Source organism: Bos grunniens, chromosome 7 (genome assembly GCF_055505025.1).
Source record: "Bos grunniens cultivar Pamir isolate PY7600 chromosome 7, Bosgru_T2T1.0, whole genome shotgun sequence".
NCBI lineage: Eukaryota > Metazoa > Chordata > Mammalia > Artiodactyla > Bovidae > Bos > Bos grunniens.
In genome coordinates this window covers 42,239,011-42,265,791 of record NC_141171.1, presented here as the reverse complement: position 1 = coordinate 42,265,791, position 26,781 = coordinate 42,239,011, and the positions used below count along the sequence as shown (strand labels likewise).

Here is a 26,781-nt window from a genome sequence, read left to right as displayed (position 1 = left end):
CACAAACCATTTAGGTGTTGGAGCTATCAAAAAACAAACATATTTACTTTTTCATAAAATTATTGTACATTTTGAAAGTTTAAAATTATATTTTCAGTTTATATATTTTCCTATATATTTATTTAGAACATTCTCTCTCTCCTTATAAAAACAAATTAAATTTAAGAAAGGCAGAACATAAACATCTAGTCAGAACTTGACCCAGAACTGATCTAAAATGTCTCTGAGATTAAAAATGCATAAGAGAAAATAGCTTGGTATTATTAAAGTGGGGTTATCAGTTTCATAGGTTAAAAATAATGTGTTTGGTCATAATCAGCTCAAACACAGATTGTGATCTGGTCAGTTTCAAGGACAGTGTTCAAAATCATCTATTGTCCCCTTGTGATCCTAGGCTGTGATGGCCCACAAGTGCAGCTGAGAGGAGCTACCCGAAGTCCGAGGTCAGGTGCAGCAGCCAAGAGGAGCTACCCCACGCCCGAGGTCAGGGGCGGCGGCCGAGAGGAGCAACCCTACATCCAAGGAGTGGTGGCTGCATGGGTGCAGGAGGGCCTAGAGGAGCTACTCCACGTTCAAGGTCAGGAGGGGTGGCCGTGAGGAGATACCCCTCATCCAGGGTAAGGAGCAGCAGCTGCACTTTGCTGGAGCAGCTGTGAAGAGATACTCCACGTCCAAGGTAAGAGAAACCCAACTAAGAAGGTAGGTGTTGCAAGAGGGCTTCCGAGGGCAGACACACTGAAACCATAATCACAGAAAGATAGTCAATCTAATCACACTAGGACCGCAGCCTTGTCTAACTCAGTGAAACTAAGCCATGCCTGTGGGGCCAGCCAAGACAGGCAGGTCATGGAGGAGAGGTCTGACAGAATGTGGTCCACTGGAGAAGGGAATGGCAAACCACTTCAGTATTCTTGCTTTGAGAACCCCATGAACAATATGAAAAGGCAAAATGATAGGATACTGAAAGAGGAACTCCCCAGGTCAGTAGGTGCCCAATATGCTACTGGAGATCAGTGGAGAAATAACTCCAGAAAGAATGAAGGGATGGAGCCAAAGCAAAAACAATACCCAGTTGTGGATGGGACTGGTGATAGAAGCAAGGTAAGATGCTGTAAAGAGCAATATTGCATAGGAACCTGGAATGTCAGGTCCATGAATCAAGGCAAATTGGAAGTGGTCAAACAAGAGATGGCAAGAGTGAATGTCGACATTCTAGAAATCAGCGAACTCAAATGGACTGGAATGGATGAATTTAACTCAGACGACCATTATATCTACTACTGTGGGCAGGAATCCCTCAGAAGAAATGGAGTAGCCATCATGGTCAACAAAAAAGTCTGAAATGCAGTACTTGGATGCAATCTCAGAAATGACAGAATGATCTCTGTTTGTTTCCAAGGCAAACCATTCAATATCACAGTAATCCAAGTCTATGCCCCAACCAGTAACACTGAAGAAGTGGAAGTTGAATGGTTCTATGAAGACATACAAGACCTTTTAAAACTAACGCCCAAAAAAGATGTCCTTTTCATTGTAGGGGACTGGAATGCAAAAGTATGAAGTCAAGAAACACCTGGAGTAACAGGCAAATTTGGCCTTGGAATACAGAATGAAGCAGGGCAAAGACTAATAGAGTTTTGCCAAGTGAACGCACTGGTCATAGTAAACACCCTCTTCCAACAACATAAGAGAAGACTCTACACATGGACATCACCAGATGGTCAACACTGAAGTCAGATTGATTATATTCTTTGCAGCCAAAGATGGAGAAGCTCTATACAGTCAGCAAAAACAAGACCAGGAGCTGACTGTGGCTCAGATCATGAACTCCTTATTGCCAAATTCAGACTGAAATTGAAGAAACTAGGGAAAACCACTAGACCATTCCAGTATGACCTAAATCAAATCTCTTATGATTATACCGTGGAAGTGAGAAATAGATTTAAGGGACTAGATCTGATAGATAGAGTGCCTGATGAACTATGGACTGAGGTTCGTGACATTGTACAGGAGACAGGGATCAATACCATCCCCATGGAAAAGAAATGCAAAAAAGCAAAAAGACTGTCTGGGGAGGCCTTACATATAGCTGTGAAAAGAAGAGAAGCAAAAAGCAAAGGAGAAAAGGAAAGATATAAGCATCTGAATGCAGAGTTCCAAAGAATAGCAAGAAGAGATAAGAAAACCTTCTTCAGCGACCAGTGCAAAGAAGTAGAGGAAAACAACAGAATGGGAAAGACTAGAATTCTCTTCAAGAAAATTAGAGTTACCAAGGGAAGATTTCATGCAAAGATGGGCTCGATAAAGGACAGAAATGGTATGGACCTAACAGAAGCAGAAGATATTAAGAAGAGGTGGGAAGAATACACAGAAGAACTGTACAAAAAAGATGTTCACGACCCAGATAATCATGATGGTGTGATCACTCACCTAGAGTCAGACATCCTAGAATGTGAAGTCAAGTGGACCTTAGAAAGCATCATTACTAACAAAGCCATTGGAGGTGATGGAATTCCAGTTGAGCTATTTCAAATCCTGAAAGATGATGCTGTGAAAGTGCTGCACTCAATATGCCAGCAAATTGGGAAAACTCAGCAGTGGCCACAGGACTAGAAAAGGTCAGTTTTCATTCTAATCCGAAAGAAAGGCAAAGCCAAAGAATGCTTAAACCACTGCACAATTGCACTCATGTCACACTCTAGTAAAGTAATGCTCAAAATCCTCCAAGCCAGGCTTCAGCAATACATGAACAATGAACTTCCAGATGTTCAAGCTGGTTTTAGGAAAGGCAGAGGAACCAGAGATCAAATTGCCAACATCCACTGGGTCATCAAAAAAGCAAGAGAGTTCCAGAAAAACATCTATTTCTGCTTTATTGACTATGCCAAAGCCTTTGACTGTGTGGATCACAATAAACTGTGGAAAATTATGAAACACACCATATTAACAAATTGAAAAATAAAAACCATATGATTATCTCAATAGATGCAGAGAAAGCCTTTGACAAAATTCAACACCCATTTATGATAAAAACTCTCCAGAAAGCAGGAATAGAAGGAACATACCTCAACATAATAAAAGCTATATATGACAAACCCACAGCAAACATTATCCTCAATGGTGAAAAATTGAAAGCATTTCCTCTAAAGACAGGAACAAAACAAGGGTGCCCACTTTCACCATTACTATTCAACATAGTTTTGGAAGTTTTGGCCACAGCAATCAGAGCAGAAAAAGAAATAAAAGGAATCCAAATTGGAAAAGAAGAAGTAAAACTCTCACTGTTTGCAGATGACATGATCCTCTACATAGAAAACCCTAAAGACTCCACCAGAAAATTACTAGAACTAATCAATGATTATAGTAAAGTTGCAGGATATAAAATCAACACACAGAAATCCTTTGCATTCCTATACACTAATAATGAAAAAACAGAAAGAGAAATTAAGGAAACAATTCCATTCACCATTGCAATGGAAAGAATAAAATACTTAGGAATATATCTACCTAAAGAAACTAAAGACCTATATATAGAAAACTATAAAACACTGGTGAAAGAAATCAAAGAGGACACTAATAGATGGAGAAATATACCATGTTCATGGATTGGAAGAATCAATATAGTGAAAATGAGTATACTACCCAAAGCAATTTATAGATTCAATGCAATCCCTATCAAGCTACCAACAGTATTCTTCACAGAGCTAGAACAAATAATTTCACAATTTGTATGGAAATACAAAAAACCTCCAATAGCCAAAGCGATCTTGAGAAATAAGAATGGAACTGGAGGAATCAACCTACCTGACTTCAGGCTCTACTACAAAGCCACAGTCATCAAGACAGTATGGTACTGGCACAAAGACAGAAATATAGATCAATGGAACAAAATAGAAAGCCCAGAGATAAATCCACGCACATATGGACACCTTATCTTTGACAAAGGAGGCAAGAATATACAATGGATTAAAGACAATCTCTTTAACAAGTGGTGCTGGGAAAACTGGTCAACCACTTGTAAAAGAATGAAACTAGAACACTTTCTGACACCATACACAAAAATAAACTCAAAATGGATTAAAGATCTAAACATAAGACCAGAAACTATAAAACTCCTAGAGGAGAACATAGGCAAAACACTCTCCAACATACATCACAGCAGGATCCTCTATGACCCACCTCCCAGAATATTGGAAATAAAAGCAAAAATAAACAAATGGGACCTAATTAAACTTAAAAGCTTCTGCACATCAAAGGAAACTATCAGCAAGGTGAAAAGACAGCCTTCAGAATGGGAGAAAATAATAGCAAATGAAGCAACTGACAAACAGCTAATCTCAAAAATATACAAGCAACTCCTACAGCTCAACTCCAGAAAAATAAATGACCCAATCAAAAAATGGGCCAAAGAACTAAATAGACATTTCTCCAAAGAAGACATACAGATGGCTAACAAACACATGAAAAGATGCTCAACATCACTCATTATCAGAGAAATGCAAATCAAGACCACTATGAGGTACCATTTCACACCAGTCAGAATGGCTGCGATCCAAAAGTCTACAAATAATAAATGTTGGAGAGGGTGTGGAGAAAAGGGAACCCTCTTACACTCTTGGTGGGAATGCAAACTAGTACAGCCACTACGGAGAACAGTGTGGAGATTCCTTAAAAAACTGGAAATAGAACTGCCTGATGATCCAGCAATCCCATTGCTGGGCATACACACTGAGGAAACCAGAAGGGAAAGAGACACATGTACCCATTTGTTCATTGCAGCACTGTTTATAATAGCCAGGACATGGAAGCAACCTAGATGTCCATCAGCAGATGAATGGATAAGAAAGCAGTGGTACATATACACAATGGAGTATTACTCAGCCATTAAAAAGAATTCATTTGAATCAGTTCTAATGAGGTGGATGAAACTGGAGCCTATTATACAGAGTGAAGTAAGCCAGAAGGAAAAACACCAATACAGTATACTAATGCATATATATGGAATTTAGAAAGATGATAACAATAACCCTGTGTACGAGACAGCAGAGGAGACAGTGATGTATGGAACAGTCTTGTGGACTCTGTGGGAGAGGGAGAGGGTGGGAAGATTTGGGAGAATGGCATTGAAACATGTAAAATATCATGTATGAAACGAGATGCCAGTCCAGGTTCGATGCACAATGCTGGATGCTTGGGGCTGGTGCACTGGGACGACCCAGAGGGATGGTATGGGGAGGGAGGAGGGAGGAGGGTTCAGGATGGGGAGCACAGGTATACCTGTGATGGATTCATTTTGATGTTTGGCAAGGCTAATACAATTATGTAAAGTTTAAAAATAAAATAAAATAAAAAAAAGAAAATTATGAAACAGATGTGAATACCAGGCCACCTGACCTGTGTCTTGAGAAACCTATATGCAGGTCAGGAAGCAACAGTTAGAATTGGACATGGAACCACAGACTGGTTGCAAATAAGAAAAGGAGTACGTCAAAGCTGTATACTGTCACCCTGCTTATTTAATTTATATGCACAGTACATCATGAGAAACACTGGGCTGGAAGAAGCACAAGTTGGAATCAAGATTGCCGTGAGAAATATCAATAACCTCAGATATGCAGATGACACCACCCTTATGGCATAAAGTGGAGAGGAACTCAAAAGCCTCTTGATGAAAGTGAAAGAAGAGAGTGAAAAGTTGGCTTAAAGCTCAACATTCAGAAAATGAAGATCATGGGATCTGGTCCCATCACTTCATGGGAAATAGATGGGGAAACAGTGGAAACAGTGTCAGACTTTATTTTTTTGGGCTTCCAAATCACTGCAGATGGTAATTGTAGCCATGAAATTAAAAGATGTTTACTCCTTGGAAGGAAAGTTATGACCAACCTAGAAAGCATATTGAAAAGCAGAGACATTACTTTGCCAACAAAGGTCTGTCTAGTCAAGGCTATGGTTTTTCCTGTGGTCATGTATGGATGTGAGAGTTGGACTGTGAAGAAAGCTGAGCACTGAAGAATTGATGCTTTTGAACTGTGGTGTTGGAGAAGACTCTTGAGAGTTCCTTGGACTGCAAGGAGATTCAACCAGTCCATTCTGAAGGAGATCAGCCCTGGGTGTTCTCTGGAAGGAATGATGCTAAAGCTGAAACTCCACTACTTTGGCCACCTCATGTGAAGAGTTGACTCATTGGAAAAGACTCTGATGCTGGGAGGGATTGGGGGCAGGAGGAGAAGGGGATGACAGAGGATGAGATGGCTGGATGGCATCACTGACTCGATGGACGTGAGTCTGAGTGAACTCCAGGAGTTGGTGATGGACAGGGAGGCATGGCGTGCTGGGATTCATGGGGTCACAAAGAGTCGGACATGACTGAGCAACTGAACTGAACTGAACTGATGTAAAGAATAATAGATCAAGAATTAATGCTCAGAGAGTAGAACTGTGGAATAACAAAAGAAATGCCCTAAATCAAGAATAAATGACCCATGACTGATAACCCTGTGTGACACAAAATTGCTATGTAGTATCTTTCATTCTTCCTCTTTTAAAATGGGCTTGTTATGGTTATCCTGTCCTTATTCCAGTACTGTTCATTGAGTTGTGGGGAAATAGTAACATCTTTGAATAACATTTTATTCATATGCATCTGGATAAAAGAGGACACTTTAGGATCTGATGTAGATCACAAAATAATAGGTATAATTGATTGCAGTTCTTGGGTGACTGTTAGTGGTGAGTAATTTTTTTACTGTGGCTGTCAGTGTATATGTACACTGAGGCAGACTGATTGATTGTCTCCATTGCTTTTACTCTCCCTTGCCCTTCAGCAGATAAATTTTTCAAGTTTCCCAAGAAAAGGAGTGTATTTTCTGCCTCTTCACTTTGGGCTTGGCCATATAATTTGCATGGATGAAAGGAATGTAATCAGTAGTGGAATTGTGCCAGTTCCATATGTAAGCCTCAAGAAACATCTATGTTTATGCTTGCCTTCTCATACCTCTCGGGCTACCTCTATAGTCATCATGAGGAGAATATGATCAGTTAGCACAGTAATGAAAATATGTAACTTAGAGTAACACACTTAAGCCAAATCAAGATCATTAAAGCCCCCACAGGCAACATACAGGTGCAAAAAGATAACAAATGTTTACTGCTTTCTGTCACTAAGGTTTTGTGATTTTTTTTTTTTAATTTAGTAAACACTGATTGGTAGAAAGTGAAGAAAATGAAGTCGCTCAGTCGTGTCTGACTCTTTGCGACCCCATGGACTGTAGCCTACCAGGCTCCTCAGTTTATGGAATTTTCCAGGCAAGAGTACTGGCGTGGGTTGTCATTTCCTTCTCCAGGGGATCTTCCTGACCCAGGGAACCTGGGTCTCCCGCATTGCAGGCAGATGCTTTACCATCTGAGCCACCAGGAAATTGGTAGAAGACTACTATTTTGAGTCAGTGAGTAATTTTTTTGGGGGGGTCACAAAGAGTTGGACATGACTGAGCGACTGAACTGAACTGAACTGATGTTTGTGAAAAAGTGGAAACAGTGGCAGATTTTATTTTCTTGGAATCCAAAATCACTGCAGATTGTGAGTGCAGCCATGAAATTAAAAGACACTTGCTCCTTGGAAGAAAAGACATGACAAACCCTAGACGGCATATTCAAAAACAGAGACATCCCTTTGCCAACAAAGGTCAGAGCTATGGTTTTTCCAGTAGTCATGTATGGATGTGAGAGTTGGACCATAAAGAGGGCTGAGTGCTGAAGAATTGACGCTTTTGAACTGTTGTACTGGAGAAGACTCTTGGGAGTACCTTAGACGCAAGGAGAACAAACCAGTCCATACTAAAGGAGATCAACCCTGAATATTCATTGGAAGGCCTGATGCTGAAACTGAAGCTCCAATACTTTGGCCACCTGATGTGAAGACCTGACTTATGGGAAAAAATCCTGATGGTGGGAAAGATTGGGGTCAAAAGGAGAAGGGGTCAAACAGAGGAGGAGATGGTTGGATGGTATCACTGGGTCAATGGACATGAGTTTGAGCAGACTCTGGGAAATAGTGAAGGACAGGGAAGCCTGGCATGTTGCAGTCTGTGGGGTTGCAAAGAGTCAGATGTGACTTAGTGATTGAACAATAACAATGTTTGTGAACATATATGTATATATATACTTTTTTTTAGTTCTGGCATGAAAATAGAAATTTGAGGCTCTCAAACAACAGGTAATTTAAAATAGGAATGAATCAGATCTGTCATGCTGAGTAGAATATCACATTAAACTAGCAGTTGAGAGAAAATAAGAGGAACTTATTCATCAATGATTTCATCTTCCTTTAGTTTCTCAGTGAACTTGAGCATCTCCTCCACCTCATCAGCATCTGCACTACGGCCTTTCTTGTCTGCAGGTGTGCTGATTCTCTCACCTCCCCAGGCATGTGAATGCAATTTTTTCCCCCCATTTTAATTTTCAAAGTGTTGAGTACGGGTGTATAAAAATAAAACGAATTTTCACTTATTGATTTAGTATGCTTTAAACCTAATGAACTCATTTATAGATTTTAATAGTTTTTTAGCAAAATTCTTAGTTTGCATGCCTTCTGTAAATAAACTTAACATTACCTCTTGCTTTCCAAGCAAGGTGTCTTTTATTTATCTGTTTTCTGTAATTATCCATGGATAATTATAAATCCATTCCCTGGATTTATCTTCCAGCACAATGTTGGATAGAAACAATTAAGGCAAATATCCTTGTCTTGTTGCTGATTTTATAGAGAAATTACTCAATTTTTTCAATTAAATAGATGCTACTTGTGTTTCTCTAGCATGTCTTATCTTGGACCTAAGAAATGGTTTTCTATTCCTAGTTTGCTGAGTTTTTACATAAATGCATTTTGCAGAGTAATATTTTTTCTATGTATATTGATAGAAGTATACATTGCATTTCTTTTCTCAATTAATAAATGTATCATATTAATAGCTCTCTATTGCTAAGCAATCTTTAATTTTTAAATCAAATCACACTTGGTCATGGCTTATAATGATTTTTATAATTTTGTATTTCAGTTTGCTAATAGTTTGTTAGGAAATTGCCATGTGCATTCAAGAGGTATATTGGTACACAGTTTTGATTTCTATTAATATTTTTGTCTTTATTTGGTTATAAGGAAAACTGAGCTTTGAATGAGTTGGAAAGTATTCCTCCTCATGTATTCTGATATATTTAAGAATATAACATTGATATATTTCTTAAAAACTTGATAGAACTTATGGCTAGATCTATCTGGTTTTATCATTTTCTTTGCAGAAAGATTTTAAGTTAATCATTTACAGCCCTATTTGGATTATCTATTTTTTCTTAGATTTATTTACTTGGATTTATTTTTAATATTGACATATATTTGACATGATTCCTTATTGCATGTTTTTTGGGGAAAAAATCCATACATTTGCAAATGAGATCTAAATAAACTCAAAAGCTTTTGCACAGCAAAGGAAACAGTAGACAAAATGAAAAGGCAACCCACATAATGGGAGAAAATATTTTCAAAAGATGCAACTAAAAGCAATTAATTTCAAAAACTTACAAACATGACTCTCAATATAAAAAAATTAAAAAAAAAGCAAACAACCCAATCAAAAATAAGCAAAACACCTAAATATACATTTCTCCAAAGAAGACATATAGATGTCCAAGAAGTACCTGAAAAGATGTTCAACACTGCTAATTATTAAAGAAATGCAAATCCTCATTGCATATCATCACCTCCTTTGTAATAAATTAATTGCCCATATAAATATGGGTTTATTTCTGGGCTCTCTACTCTGTTCCATTGAACTAGGTGTCTGATTTTGTTCCAGTCACCATACTTCTTTGATTATTGAAGCTTTGTAGTATAGTCCAAAGCTGCTCTAATGTCTCAGTACTAAAGAACCTGCCTGCAATGCAGGAGACACAGGAGACATGGGTTCAATACCTGGGTTGGGAATATCCCCTGGAGGAGGCTGGCAAGCTACTCCAGTATTCTTGCCTGGAGAATCCCACAGACAGAAGAACCTGGTGGGCTACAGTCCATAGGATTGCAGAATGTCAGACATGACTGAAGTGACTTAGCACACACTGTATAGTCTGATTCAGTTCTCCTCTTCTTTCTCAAGCTTGTTTGGCTATTTGGAGTCTTTTGTGATTCCATACAGATTTTAAAGTTTTTTGTTCTAGTTCTATAAAAAAATGTTATTAGTATTTTGATAGGAATTTCAATGAATCTATAGAATGCAAACTAGTAGAGCCACTTGGAGAACAGTGTGGAGATTCCTTAAAAAACTGGAAATAGAACTGCCTTATGACCCAGCAATCCCACTGCTGGGCGTACACACCAAGGAAACCAGAATTGAAAGAGACACGTGTACCCCAATGTTCATCACAGCACTGTTTATAATAGCCAGGACATGGAAACAACCTAGATGTCCATCAGCAGGTGAATGGATAAGAAAGCTGTGGTACATATACACAATGGAGTGTTCAGTTCAGTTCAGTTCAGTGACTCAGTTGTGTCCGACTCTTTGCCACCCTATGAATCGCAGCACATCAGGCCTCCATCACCAACTCCCAGAGTTCACTCAGACTCACATCCAGCAAGTCAGTGATGCCATCCAGCCATCTTATCCTCTGTCATCCCCTTCTCCTCCTGCCTCCAATCTCTACCAGCATCAGAGTCTTTTCCAATGAGTCAACTCTTCACATGAGGTGGCCAAAGTACTGGAGTCTCAGCTTTAGCATCATTCCTTCCAAAGAAATCCCGGGGCCGATCTCCTTCAGAATGGACTGGTTGGGTGTCCTTGGAGTCCAAGGGACTCTCAAGAGTCTTCTCCAACACCACAGTTCAAAAGCATCAATTCTTCGGCGCTCAGCTTTCTTCACAGTCCAACTCTCACATCCATACATGACCACAGGAAAAACCATAGCCTTGACCAGATGGACCTCTGTTGGAAAAGTAATGTTTCTGCTTTTCAATATGCTATCTAGGTTGGTCATAACTTTCCTTCCAAGGAGTAAGCATCTTTTAATTTCATGGCTGCAATCACCATCTGCAGTGATTTTGGAGCCCCCCAAAATAAAGTCTGATACTGTTTCTGCTGTTTCCCCATCTATTTCCCATGAAGTGATGGGACCAGATGCCATGATCTTCATTTTCTGAATGTTGAGTTTTAAGCCAACTTTTTCACTCTCCTCTTTCACTTTCATCAAGAGGCTTTTTAGTTCCTCTTCACTTTCTGCCATAAGGGTGGTGTCATCTGCATATCTGAGGTTATTGGTATTTCTCCTGGCAATCTTGATTCCAGCTTGTGCTTCTTCCAGCCCAGCATTTCTCATGATGTACTCTGCATAGAAGTTAAATCAGCAGGGTGATAAAATACAGCCTTGACGTACTCCTTTTCCTATTTGGAACCAGTCTGTTGTTCCATGTCCAGTTCTAACTGTTGCTTCCTGACCTGAGTATTACTAAGCCATTAGAAAGAATACATTTGAATCAGTTCTAATGAGGTGGATGAAACTGGAGCCTATTATACAGAGTGAAATAAGCCAGAAAGAAAAATACCAATACAGTATGATGCTGCTGCTGCTGCTAAGTCGCCTCAGTCGTGTCCGACTCTGTGTGACCCCATAGATGGCAGCCCACCAGGCTGCCCTGTCCCTGGGATTCTCCAGGCAAGAACACTGGAGTGGGTTGCCATTTCCTTCTCCAATGCATGAAAGTGAAAAGTGAAAGTGGAGTTGCTCAGTCGTGTCTGACTTAGCGACCCCATGGACTGCAGCCTACCAGGCTCCTCCGTCCATGGGGTTTTCCAGGCAAGGGTACTGGAGTGGGGTGCCATTGCCTTCTCTGCCAATACAGTATACTAACGCATATATATGGAATTTAGAAAGATGGTAACGACCAAGATAATCATGATGGTATGACAACTCATACCATCTAGAGCCAGATATCCTGGAATGTGAAGTCAAGTGGACCTTAGAAAGCATCACTACAAACAAACCTAGTGGAGGTGATGAAATTCCAGTTGAGCTATTTCAAATCCTGAGAGATGATGCTGTGAAAGTGCTGCACTCAATACACCAGCAAATTTGGAAAACTCAGCAGTGGCCACAGGACTGGAAAAGGTCAGTTTTCATTCTAATCCCAAAGAAAGGCAATGCCAAAGAATGCTCAAATTACTGCACAGTTGCACTCATCTCACACGCTAGTAAAGTAATGCTCAAAATTCTCCAAGCCAGGCTTCAGCAATACGTGAACTGTGAACTTCCAGCTGTTCAAGCTGGTTTTAGAAAAGGCAGAGGAACCAGATATCAAATTGCCAACATCTGCTGGATCATGGAAAAAGCAAGAGAGTTCTAGAAAAACATCTATTTCTACTTTATTGACTATGTCAAAGCCTTTGACTGTGTGGATCACAATAAACTGTGGAAAATTCTGGAAAAGATGGGAATACCAGACCACCTGATCTGCCTCTTGAGAAATTTGTATGCAGGTCAGGAAGCAACAGTTAGAACTGGACATGGAACAACAGACTGGTTCCAAATAGGAAAAGGAGTATGTCAAGGCTGTATATTGTCACCCTGCTTATTTAACTTATATGCAGAGTACATCATGAGAAACGCTGGACTGGAAGAAACACAAGATGGAATCAAGATTGCTGGGAGAAATATCAATAACCTCAGATGTGCAGATGACACCACCCTTATGGCAGAAAGTGAAGAGGAACTAAAAAGCCTCTTGATGAAAGTGAAAGAGGAGAGTGAAAAAGTTGGCTTAAAGCTCAACATTCAGAAAACGAATTCATGGGATCTGGTCCCATCAGTTCATGGGAAATAGATGGGGAAACAGTGTCAGACTTTATTTTGGGGGGCTCCAAAATCACTGCAGATGGTGACTGAAACCATGAAATTAAAAGATGTTTACTCCTTGTAAGGAAAGTAATAACCAACCTAGATAGCATATTGAAAAGCAGAGACATTACTTTGCCAACAAAGGTTCGTCTAGTCAAGGCTATGGTTTTTCCAGTGGTCATGTATGGATGGGAGAGTTGGACTGTGAAGAAGGCTGAGCACTGAAGAATGATATTTTTGAACTGTGTTATTGGAGAAGACTCTTGAGAGTCCCTTGGACTGCAAGGAGATCCAACCAGTCCATTCTAAAGGAGATCAGCCCTGGGTGTTCTTTGGAAGGAATGATGCTAAATCTGAGACTCCAGTACTTTGGCCACCTCATGTGAAGAGTTGACTCATTGGAAAAGACTGTGATGCTGGGAGGGATTGGGGGCAGGAGGAGAAGGGGAGGACAGAGGATGAGATGGCTGGATGGCATCACCGACTTGATGGACGTGAGTTTGAGTGAACTCCGGGAGTTGGTGATGGACAGGGAGGCTTGGCGTGCTGCGATTCATGGGGTCGCAAAGAGTCAGGGACGACTGAGCGACTGATCTGATCTGATCTCATTGATATTTTTTCAGGTACAGTTTTCCTGATTCTCTGGTTGTTATCTCTCTTTTTTTCTATCTCACTCAGCTTTTCAAATAATCATTATTTTAAATTCTTTGTCAGGCAAATCACAGATCTCCATTTTGGGGCAGGGTTAGTTACTAGAAATTTATTTCTCCAGTATCATATTTTCCTGATTCTTTGTGTTCCTTGTAGTTTTGTGTTAATGTTTGAGTATTTGAAGAAGGTGCCTGTTCTAGTTTTATAGAAAAAAGCCTTAGGCAATAACTGTTTATAGAGATTCTGCAAATCTCTCAGACATTTCTCAGACATCTCAGTGTATACTTCACTACTCTCCCTCAGGTTTCAGGGTTTTGCACCTTCTTCCAATCTCATTGAGCTATATTGACTATCATAACCTTTTCTCCCTCTTTATCTAGGAGATAAATGGAATGCTGGCAGGCTGGCTGCAAACCTCATTTCTCTTTCTCTCCTGAAAGAATCATGCACCATCTCTCAATATTCTGGAGACATGCAAGTGTCTGAGATCCATCTACCCCCATTCTTTAGAGTGATGCAATGAGATGCTGAGAAACTTGGTATGAGGTTTTCTTCCCTCTTTAGGAAGAAGTCTCAGAATTGCACACCTCTTCTCAAACCAGGGGTTTCCTGGTGGCTTAGATGATAAAGAATCTGCCTGAAATGCAGGAGGCCAGGATTCAATCCTTGGGTGGGGGAACATCCTTTGGATAAGGGATTGACTACCCACTCCTGTATTCTTGCTTGACGAATTCCCAGGACAGAGGAGCCTCTCGGGCTACAGTCCATGGGGTCACAAAGAGTCAGACATTACTGAGTAACTGCACTTTTACTTTTTGAATCCTACAGTATCATGCAGACTGCTGTTAGGCCCCATATTTTGTCTTTGCCTTTAGCTTTCCCCTAGCATCTAAACTATGCTGGATGTCTTAGTCCTCTTAGTGAAGTTTAAGCAGAAATTTGTCCCTTGGGTTGTGATCCAAAGGCTGGGATGTATGATGAGTATTTCTTTCACTTTTCCCTGAGGGCCAAGTTATAGACAGGATATGTGTAAAAATTTAAAGCTCCTATGTCAGTTTTTCTTCTTAGGATGCCCTCTAAATTATCTTGCTAGTTTGCACATCTATTTTATGCACAGAACTGGATCACATCCCAGATTACTGCAGCTACTAGACTGTGTTCATTTGCACTAAGATCACAACAATTTTCTAATTATGTGAACCCTCTTTAGCAAGCAGTGGCAAAGCTGTTGGTTTTCACTGCCTTGTTTCATGGTCCTTTTTGAACTACCACTCAAAGTAGCTGAATGTGGGCAATGGACACAGCCTGGATCAAAACACCACAAACAAGCTATTCTTACACAGATTTTAGTAGTTTCCATGAACAAACACTTGTAAACTTGTTATATAATCTTCAATCATGTAACAGAGCGGTGAAATAGTATATTTTGCGCTCTTTCGTTGATTTTTAGGGGAGAGAATTTGCCCAGAAACTCACTTCTTATGATCAAATATTAGAAAACCATCTCTTCAGTTTAGTTTGCAAACCCAAGATCATATTCCTCAGGGATTCTGGAGGCAAGTCATGTTCCAGTAAGATTCACAACCATCTTTCAGATCTCCAGGAAGGATGGTGGATAGGAGGCTGGGCATGGGGAAACTCAGTTTACTTCAAATGTCTACTAGATAGTCAAGTATTAAAAAAGTATCTCTTTTTTTTCTCAGTTTTTTAATTAAAAAAATATGCTATGTTGGCAAGGCACTTTCTATTAGTAAAACTGGAAACTCTCATTGTCCTAGTTCCCAAAGTAGCTTACAAACTCTTTGAGATAAATGATATAAAAATGAAATCAATAAATCAACTTTCCTATAAGAGATAATGACATAAATGAGACAAAACAGTATCTGAGAAAGTGTAAGAAATGTTCCTTGTATATTTGTGGAGTCTAAGTTCTTTCAATTACATGTTGAAAGAACATGGAATTATGCAAGGTATAAAAAACAGCATGTACTAATATAAACTGAAAATTTGAAATTTGGATTAATGCAAATTGAAAACTTGAAAAGCTACCCATGATTAAGCTTTTGATTCAAGAAGTGTATAAAATTCATTTAAAAAATCGCTATTGACAAATCATATACTAACACAGTGTCCATCATGTTCCAAATCAACTTCAAAAAATCAAATGATTTTGGTATATTTATTTCAAGTTGATACATTATAGATACATTGAATGTGTAACATACATTATAGATGCATTGAAGCCCTGTGTCCTCTTTGATCATCTTCCCTCAGTGTTCTCAGAGAGAGCACTTTCCTTACAGACGTTATGCACCTTGCTTGCCATTTACAAAATATTTTTATTGTACACATGTGTCCAAATTTAATATTTAACAGAGGTTTTTACTAAATGGTATCACACTGGTCATTTTGCAACATATCTTTCTCCTTAACTTTATTTTTAAAATATTTTCAATAAATCAGTATTAATATTGGTTATTGATGTGTCCACTTTATTTTATTAAATATTTAGGCTTCTTCTTTATTTTTCATGGCTATAATAGTGTTGATGATGTATATTTTTGAATAATCTTCTTAGAAGTCTTAAGTTAAAGAGTAATAACTTCTTCAAATTTATGAGAGTACTGAATTCTCCTCTGGAAGGGTTGTACTAATTTCCTCTCTCCTTTTCTCTCTTTCATTTATTTATTCATTCAACAGATATTAATAAGTATGTATTACATGTCAGTCATAGTGCTGTGCTAGGGGAAAACAATAAAATAAACCCATTTGCCTATTAAGTATAAAACAACATAATATCATTATATTAGAAGCTGATATGTGTAATGAAAGCAGAAAAAAGAAAAGGAGGTGGTGAGGATTAAGGGGAGACAGTATTGCACTTATAAGTAGAGGGGTGGGTCAATCATAATGGACAATGTTGTGCTGCAGTAAAACAACTTCAATTTATCATTGACTTTCAACAAACAAGTGTCTATGAGGTACCCACACTGTGAGTGTGTTCAGTGGGACTGGGGCTCCACTCACCAAAAATCTCTCAGGGACTCAGGATGACAGAGCTCTTCATTGACTATTTTGACACTTTATTTTATTGAATCCTTTTATATTTGTGGTTATAGAAGAACCTTTATTGTTTTTTAGTCGCTAAGTCATGTCTGACTCTTTTGTGACCCCATGAACTGTAGCCCACCAGGCTCCTCTGTCCATGGGATTTCCCAGCAAGCATACTGAAGTGGATTGCCATTTCCTTTTCCAGGAGGTCTTCCTGACTCAAGAATCCATCCCACAACTCCTCTCTTGGCAGTCTGATTCCTTACCACTGAGCCACCTGGGGAAGTCTCAGAAGAACCTTACAAAGCCCTTAATTGAGGTAAAATATGCACAAAACATTCATATATACAGCTCATTAATGATGTCATATATACAGCTCATTAATAAATTAATTAAAATTTATTGAGAGAGAATTTCACAACTTGATGTAGTCAAATATATTAACTCTCTACCTGTGATTTTTAAAGATTTATTTTAGGACGTCCATGGTGGACCAGTGGTAAAGAATCCTCCTGCCAATGCAGGGGACTTGGATTCTATTCCTGGCCAAGGAAGATTCCACATGCTTCAGGGCAGTGAAGCTCATGTGCCATAACTACTGAAGCCTGTGCTCAACAAACATGGAAGCCACCACAATAAGAAGACCTCATAGTGCAATTAAAAAGTAGCCCCTGCTCACTGCAACTAGAGAAATTTTGCACACAGCAATGAAGACCCAATGTTGCCAAAAATAAATAAAATTTTAAAAAGATTTGTTTTACATTTTATTTATTTTATTTTATTTTTTAACTTTACAATATTGTATTGGTTTTGCCATATATCAACATGAATCTGCCACAGGTATACACGTTTTAAACTTTCTTATCTACACAGAATCCAGATACCTTTTACATTTTTTAACTTCAATTATAAACACATAATTTTTTTTTTTTAAGAAGTAAAATGAGTTTATTTAGTAAGATTGTTTTTCACAAACTCATATTAGACAATGGATACTTGGCCACCCTCTGTGGACTTATAAATTACAGGGTTTTTTTTTTGTTTGTTTTGTTTCTTTTTTTTTTTTTAATTTTATTTTATTTTTAAACTTAACATAATTGTATTAGTTTTGCCAAATATCAAAATGAATCCACCACAGGTATACATGTGTTCCCCATCCTGAACCCTCCTCCCTCCTCCCTCCCCATACCATCCCTCTGGGTGTGGCGTTTTTGCTGAAATTTAAAAATAAGTAACTAAACTACAGGAATAAGTGATATAAAGCCCATGAGCGTAGTATAAACGATGCACTGTGATATCTCAAATGTGTGAGAGTTCTTGGTGATTGAGGATAGAGAATGCAGAAGTTTTCATTTTAGCTGAACATGTAGGAACTCTTATAATTTAGACAGAAACCAAGGGACTAAGTTCACAGAAAGGAAGGATCCAAGAAGGGTTCAATTTGAAGGTACCAGAGACCTAAGGGTAACAAAGTTGGAGGGCAGGATGGGCTCTTGTAAAGAGCTGATTCTTAATCCTGGTGTTTGGACCTACTTGTCCAGAGGATCAGACAGGGGCCTGAAATGAATTATTCAGTCTTTGTACCCATGATGTGCTGAGAAAGGTTCAGCACAGTGCCCAGAACCAAGTCAGCACTGGTAAATATTAATTATTTTTTCATGGCTTTTTCCATTTCTGAATTATGTATTCTAAGTTTGATGCAGCAGACCTTCAAGGGAAATCTTTGAGCCTTTGAGGTTAGGAATAAGGGGAAGGAGGATCACTCTGTCATGGAGAAAGCTTAGACCACATTTGCACATTAGAACTATAGATGTCTTGAGGTTCACAGAAGCATAGGAGGTACATAAATGTTGCCTCTTTTGTTTTCAGATTCTGAGAAACTGACACCCAGAGATTTTAGTGGCATGACTAAGATTATACAGTTAGAAGTAAAGGTAATACTTAAACAACAATTCTGCAAGTTTAAGCCCCCAGTTTTTTCTATTATAAAATCCCTTTTGCTGCCATCTGGCTTCCTCTATGCTATTCCAATTGCATGAAAATAAGAAACTGAGCGGAATCAGAAAGCTGAGTTGCTGATAACATTTTAAACTCAGATTTCTTTGAGTTTGGGAATCATATTAATGAACTTAGATACACAATTAGAAAACACAATTTGAATAAATGTTTCATATAAAGCTATAATGGGCTTTTAAATCTGGAGAAGAGATATGAACTGAAGATACAACACCTACATCTTCAGGTATTAGTATATTTGTTATACTGTGGAGCATCTGAAGCAATCACTGGATGGCACAGTGTCACACACACAAAGTATGCAACTACAGAATGACCGCAGAATGTGTGAGGGGAGAAACACAGTTTTAAATCAGTTCTGGGTCAAGTTCTGACTTTGTTGTTTATATTCCCCAAAATACTTCCTTTCTGAAATTAAGATTTATATTTACAAAGAGAGAGAACATTTTAAATAAGCATGAAAAAGGAAAAATGTGATTTTAATCTGAGTAGTATATTTTAAACTTAATGTACCATATCCTTATGGAAAAGGAAGATTGATTTTTGATAGGTGCAGCACCCAAGTGGCAAACACATTCAATTCCCATGTATACCATGAGTGGAAATATACAATATAACTGGTAAAGTAAATGGAAAAACAAAAAACAAAATGGTGGATTATGAGAATGCCTTAAAAAAAGTAGAGTTCCAAGGATGAGCTGATGCCAAGTGTGGGTAATATGAATAAATACGAAACTTCAAAATTCCTCCTTGCTTCTCCAGTCTTGTTAGTTTTTATGCTTGTTTAATGCTACGAAGGGCTGAAGAACAAAATTTTATCCCAATTCCCTAACGTGAAAAACCTGATGATGTAACTTTCCCACTTTTTCTCCTGAATTTAAACATGATTGCCTTGGCTTTGGACTTGTAAAAGCAGCTTCACTGGTGTGACTCAGATTTACTCTCTGAAGGAACAGGAAGGACTTAAAAGGTATATGCACTATATTCTTTGCTTGTCTCATTCCTGGGATGTGGCTTGTTAGCATGTTTCCTCAGAAATTCATAAAGGAGCAAACAGTAAGGAGCAAAGACATCTGATTTCTGTTGCTATCCTTAATGTAATTCTGACTTTAGATTTCCTGAAGTCACACACTTTTATTTATTTATTTATTTTTGCTCTAAGTTCTAAACTCTAAATTTTGCTCTAAGTTCACTACATTACATTTTACTTATCCATGTATTTCAGATATTATGTGAACTTTTCCCTACAAATTTCTCTAAACTGGTGTGCAAATTTCTCTAACCCTGAGACTGATAAAAAGTCTTTCATTGAGCACCTGAACTTTCCATAATCTAGAACTCTATCCCTAACTTAAATAAGTATAGGATAATTAGGTTAAGTATAATTCAGAAAGTTGAAAACTGAAACATTCAGGCAAAGCTGTTGTTGAACAAAACTGATAATTTATAGACAAGAGAATTTTATTAGTTTCCTATGAAAACTGAGATACAGGACTGGAGGGATCAAGATTGGGTTGCAGCTTTGTGTGTCGGTAAACCAGCTACTCCATCCAATCTCATTAACTCCTATCACTCACTCATTCACTGTGCATGAAATATCTAATATTTTAGACACTGTTTTGGGAGAATAAATGGCATGAGAAAAAAATGTTATTCAATTCATTCTAAACTAAAATAATTGCTAGTCAGGACGTATGTTACTTTTTTAAAAAATTCCTGTAAAAATCATTTGTCTAAATGAAACTTAATATATTAAATGCCTTAGATGTTATCTTGGGGCTTTGAAGGGGACCAAGCAGGACATTCCTGGACTCCTGCCCTTTATCGGCTCTGTATCCTGATGGCCCTCTTTGCTCTGTACAAGGTCCGCACACTGAGTACCCTTCTGTCCTGCACCAAATCTGTACGTCTTCTGGCTCCCATATTGTATAAGACTGATCCCCTCTTGCTTTCTGTCCTGCATGAGGTCTTCACCTAGAGCTGCTCTCCACAGACAGGCTGAGCAGTCTCTGCTCTGATACTCATGGTGGTTCTGCTTTATGGAGCTTCATTGTGCAAGAAACAGTTGAGTAAATTGAAATGTTTAGTGAGGGAAGTGGAATTAATTGAAACATGAGAGAAAAATATTTAATGATATTTCAAATTTCAGTAAACTTAACTTATATTAGTACAATTAACAATATTAACATTGACATTAGCACCAGCTTTGACTTCAGTTTCTGAGTCCTGGATGGTCTACTGTGTCCAAAAGTGGAGTGGAAGCTTTAGTGAATGATTTCACTCTACATTCATATTGTGTTAAAACTTATTGTGTGTTTTCTACTCTAGTTTTCTAATCATCTTATGAGATGAGTCCTTTTATATTCTCAGTTTGGGGGAAAAGTAAGTAATTTACAGAGTGTAAGCAACTTGTCTGTTGGTATAGTTGTCATCTCCCTAGGTCCGTTTCATAATCTCCTCAAAACTTGTGGCCAAAGTGCAACCTGGCCTTTCAGAAATTTGAACATTTGACTTTACATCAGTACAATTTCATATTAAAAAAAAAATGGTTTTAAGTACTTTTTTGGAAAAATCTTAAAAAGTATGTGCATATGAAATTTTTAAAAGTGATGGCTCTTCCTTCTTCAGTGAGAACTGTAACCATGTACTCAGGGAGTCAAACTTCACAGAATCAAACGTCAAGTGATTTCATCCTTGTGGGGCTCTTTGGTGAAACCAAACATGCCCTCCTCCTCTACACTGCGACCTTCATCTTCTTCCTGATGGCCCTAGCTGGGAACGCCCTCCTCATCATCCTCGTCCACCTGGAGCCCCGCCTGCACACCCCCATGTACTTCTTCATCAGCCAGCTCTCCCTCATGGACCTCATGTACATATCTGTGACTGTGCCCAAGATGCTCCTGGGCCAGGTGACAGGAGATCATACAATCTCTCCCTCAGGTTGTGGGATCCAGATGTTCTTCTATCTGACGCTTGCTGGAGCTGAGACTTTTCTCCTGTCTGCCATGGCCTATGACAGATATGCTGCTATTTGCAGACCTCTCCATTATCCCCTGCTGATGAACCAGAGAGTCTGTGAATGCCTGGTGTCTGGATGCTGGTTCCTAGGAATGGTGGATGGTTTGTTGCTCACACCCATAGCCATGAGCTTCCCCTTTTGTCATTCCAGAAAAATCCTCAGTTTCTTCTGTGAGGCTCCTGCATTGCTGAAGCTCTCCTGCTATGACATCTCCCTCTATAAAATGCTCATGTACCTATGTTGTATTCTCATGCTCCTCATCCCCACTGTGGTTATCTCAAGCTCATATGCCCTCATCCTGCACCTCATCCACAGGATTAATTCAGCCAAGGGCCACAGGAAGGCTTTTGCCACCTGCTCCTCACACATGACTGTAGTGTTACTCTTCTTTGGTGCCACCATCTACACCTACATGCTTCCCGATTCCTACCACACAGCTGAGCAGGACATGATGGTGTCAGCCTTTTATACCATCATCACCCCTGTGCTGAACCCCATCATTTACAGCTTCCACAATAAAGATGTCACAGGTGCTCTGAGGAGCAGGATGCAATTAGGACTGAGCCTAGAGAAAGTTGTAAAGGGGAAAGTCTAGGAATGACCACGACTCTTTCAACTTTTATATTATCCCTCCTTTCCTTTTTTCTGCTTTCATTTGTCTGCTGTTTACACGGTCCCCCAAACTAAGTCTAGTCATGTCTTTCTTCTTTCCTATGCCTGTGACATTTCTCCTCCATCCTGTTTATTCATCCTAATTTATCACATTAAATGTAACATTCTTATGGTCCTTTTATATATGAGTCCTTTTATCCTTTATGTCAACACTGACATAAAGAAAACTACACATAATGCCCTCTATCTCATCTCACATCCCAAGTTTATCAATCATTTTAGTATGAGACTTGATTTTGAACAATAGCAGTAAAAGTGAATTACTATGAAGTCTTCAGGAACTTCTATATTCATGAACAAAATGATACAAGTGTCTAGTGTTTTGGGAATATGTGAAATTAGGAAAAAGTACATTTCCTCTGATTAACGTACAAGAAGGAGACTTGGATTCTCAATTGTTGAGGTACCACCACTTGGAACAGAACCTTTATCTTGCTATCAAATGTTAGACATTGGGTATTCTCATACCCCATACCTGCTGCATGTCAATTCTTTACATGGCATGTCAACTCAATGCTTTTGCTATTTGTTTATGATTATTCCTATAGTGTTACATAAGGAATTTGTCTGAACATGGAAATAACTCCACCAATGAGGGGAAAGAACCTGTATCTAAAAAGTGAGAGCTTTATCTAGAGGTAGGTAAAATTTTAGTTTTAGAAACTGCTGTGATTACATAAATAAAAGAAGCAAAACTGCCCAAACTGACACTAGCAATTAAACAATTTTAATCTTATTATTAACAATATCATTAGATAAGTCTTAGATATTATCTTTCCAATCAGTTTGATTTTTGTTTTAAATGAGTATTTGATTTATGTATTTGTCATCCAGGAACACAAAGTGCAAAGAAAAACTGAAATATTGATTTTGAATTTACCCACAAATAGGGGGACTGTTGTGATTAGATGTAATCAAGTGAAAAATAATTAGTCTTGAAGTTAGTTCAGAATCTGCCTCTTTAGTTCTCAAGAGCTATGTGGCATTTGTGAACTTGCCCAAGCCCTAACAGTTGCCTTGTAATCACTTTTGAGATGGGGAAAGCAAAATTTGCTATTCAAGTTCCTTGACAAATACAGAGGTAATATGCACAGGCAGTCCCTAACACCTGTTGCAAACTGTGATTTCTATTCCCACCTCTGGATTTTCTACTCTTTTTATTTGCCTTCAAGTGGTGGAGCTGTGAGAGAGTGTGTAGGATCAAGGAGACCTCTAGCTAAATCCTAGCTTGCTACACAGCAGCTTTAATATCAAATTACTCCCCCCCCATCCCACTATCTTGATTTCTCTACCACTAATAGAACTAGCAACAGAACATCACCATGGTACTTTGAATATGAACTGAATTTAATTCACTTGTTAAGTCCAGGGCTCACTCCCTTCAAGGGTCTGTTGTCCCCTCTTAGGTATGACTGGATGAACGTGGCTTTACCCCGGGCTCTGACTCTGTATGTCAGAGCCCTGGCCCTGCTTCTTCATGAGCATGAAGGAGCCAGTGTAGATTCTGTCACATGAGAAAAGCTCGTGAGCTGATGTTGAATTAAAGAACAGTATTGCTGGCCTTTTAAAATCTTTCTGTTAGAAAGGTCAATGTAAGTACTTGGTTAACCCATAAAACCATCTTGTAAAACATTTATTTTATCTTTTTATCACAAATCTAGTATTTATCCAATGTTCTTTCATTTAATATCAGTGTCATTCTGCTAATTAAACTCTTTGAAAATCTTCCTAAGCTCTTGGTTTATTTAATCATTTATTAAACCTTTATAGATAACTTGCAATGTTACAGATACTCTGAAGTTTGTGAGGGACAAAGCAGTGGCCAGAATGCAAGGCCTTATATCTAGGGGTTTATTTCCTAGTAGAGAAGAGAGCTGTGCAGACTTGGGATCCCAGTCATAAAAACTATGAGAGCCCTACAGCATCTAGTAGGGAACACCAGATTTGAACAGTGATCCCAAAATAAAGATTATATATTTGTAAAGAGACAAAGGAACGCTTCAAAGAGGAAATGCTTGGGGCTGGTGCTGGTGCACTGGGATGACCCAGAGGGATGGTATGGGGAGGGATGAGGGAGGGGGGTTCAGGATGGGGAACATGTGTGCACCCATGGCGGATGCATATTGATGTATGGCAAAACCAATACAATATTGTAAAGTAAAATAAAAATAATAAAAAAAAATTAAAAAAAAAGATAAAAAAAAAACCAAAGAGGAAATGCTTGTAAGGAAATATGAGTATAAATGAAGCAGTGGAAATTTCAGAAAGCTGTAAATATCAAATTGAATATGCATGTAAAGTGGCATGAACATGGAAACTGTAAGAACACATATTTTACATATTATATGCATATTATTTGAATATCATATACACATAACATATACAAAATTTTTATCATTCAATTTTTGATTACTCTAAATGCAGGGTAAATTATGCACAATAATTATGTTCATATACTATTAATTTATATAAAATTAAATATTTATTAAGTATATTAATAAATGTTATGTTTACAATATTTATTCTAAAATTAGAGTAACTGGAGATTGGAGGAGGGCAAGGATAGAGACAGGCATACTTAAGAGAAAGGGGTTGTCCATCCTCAAGGGTGAGGTATGGGGATACCTTACTTACATAAACAACCATCTGAAAGATTTCTGAAAGGTCTTCCTAAAAATTTTCCCCAGCTTTTCTTCTTTTTAACAATTCCATCTAATTGAACTAATTGAACAATATTTGTTATCAAAGAATAAAGCAAACCATCCTAATCTCTAGCCTTCTATATACTTCCAATCTATTGCATAATTTCTATAACAAAATTTTAATGAGAAAAATAGTATTGAAAAGCGTGTAAAGACTTAAGGATGCCTCTTATGGAATGTTTGCAAATGAATCATCCAGGGCCCATCCCCCAAACCTAGAATGAGAATTACTCTGGTGCCTGGAAGCTCTCAACCTATTTATTCAAGATCAGCTCCTGCTTGCCAGGTAGTCATTATTTTGAATTTTATTTAAAAATCATTTCATTGTTTTTATTCACAGATTTATCACCTGTTTTTGTACATCTAACAATGTCACTTGGTTTGGTTTACATATGGATTAATCATGTTGCTTGTATTTTTGCCTTTCTCTTAGAATCTCTTGTTATTATGTTTAAAAAATTAATCCATGTTGTTGAATCATGGATTTATTCATTATCTGTGTTGTATAAAATAGAATTTTCTGACTATACTTTAATCACACACTCTTGTGCTGATGAATACATATATTGTCTTCATTTTTTTAGCAGTTATGAACAATGCTGCTATTTTTGTATATGTACCCTGGTGGTATGAATTCTTATATCCCATAATCAATAAACAGTTCACAGAATCAGTAAGTATCATGTGATTTTCTGGCTCCCCTAGTGATGTCCTTGTTTATACTACTGATAATAGTTTATGATTGTTTGTGGTTTCTCTTTTATTTCTTGATCATTTTCAGCAGAAGTTTATCAGTATTGTTTGTCTTTTTGAAGAACTGTCATTTAGTTTATTGATGTGCCTTATTGTATGTTTTGTTTCTTTTACTGTCTTTGGTTTACATTTGCCATTATATGACATATTTTCTTTTTTTAGTTTTTTAAAAAATTTATTTTAGTTGGAGGCTAATTACTTTACAATATTGTGGTGTTTTTTGCCATACAATCACATGAATCAGCCATGGGTGTACATGTGTTCCCCATCCTGACCCTCCCTCCCACATCCCTCCCCATCCCATCCCTCAGGGTCATCCCAGTGCATTAGCCCTGAGCACCCTGTCTCATGCATCGAATGTGGACTGACGATCTATTTCACATATGATAATATACATGTTTGTTAGACTATTTTTTTAATTCAATGACTTAAACTTCCTTTTAAAAAATATCATATACAATGCTATATGATTTTTTTAAAAGGAAGTTTAAGTCATTGAATAAAAAAAAATAGTCTAACATACATATTTAAGCCTCTAAATTTCCTTTTACTTGGTGCCTTTGAAGTATCCTATAGGGCTGATAAGTGAATATTTTATTTGGCCCAAATATTATTTAAAATAATATTTTATCATCTACAAACACGTGAGACATTCTTATTTATGTTTTAATGCATTCTGAATTCAAACTCTGAGTACAGAGATTTAATCTTCTGAAGTGTTTTACACCTTATATTATGGGCCTTGTGTGATCATTTTTTTGTGGAAATTCTATATTTTCTTTTGTCATTGAATGTAATGTTTCTCATGTGTTCATTCTGAATTCTGATGTTCAAATTTTATTAATTTTTATCTATTTCTTCTGTCTATCATAGAGAAGGGAATGTGTTGTAATCCCCCTGCTGCTACTTTGTTCTCTCTGCAGTTTTTTGTTTTGTTTGATATATTTTCTTTGTGTTTAGTCACTAAGTTGAGTCTGACTCTGCAACCCCATGAATTGGTGCTAACTGGGCTCCTCTGTCCCTGGGATTTCCCCG

General features: G+C 38.0%; 1 protein-coding gene across 1 annotated transcript; it reads left to right on the top strand.

The window, feature by feature from the left end:
- Positions 1–21,176: 21,176 nt before the first annotated feature.
- Positions 21,177–22,214, top strand: LOC147369239 (olfactory receptor 2T3-like). Its single transcript, XM_086413507.1, has one exon. The coding sequence runs from the start codon at positions 21,192–21,194 to the stop codon at positions 22,212–22,214; it is 1,023 nt and encodes a 340-aa protein (XP_086269633.1). The 5' UTR covers positions 21,177–21,191.
- Positions 22,215–26,781: the final 4,567 nt, after the last annotated feature.

Excerpts from the sequence above, each read along its gene's own strand:
- LOC147369239 (XM_086413507.1), top strand. The coding sequence starts at position 21,192 with ATGAAATTTTTAAAAGTGATGGCTCTTCCTTCTTCAGTGAGAACTGTA.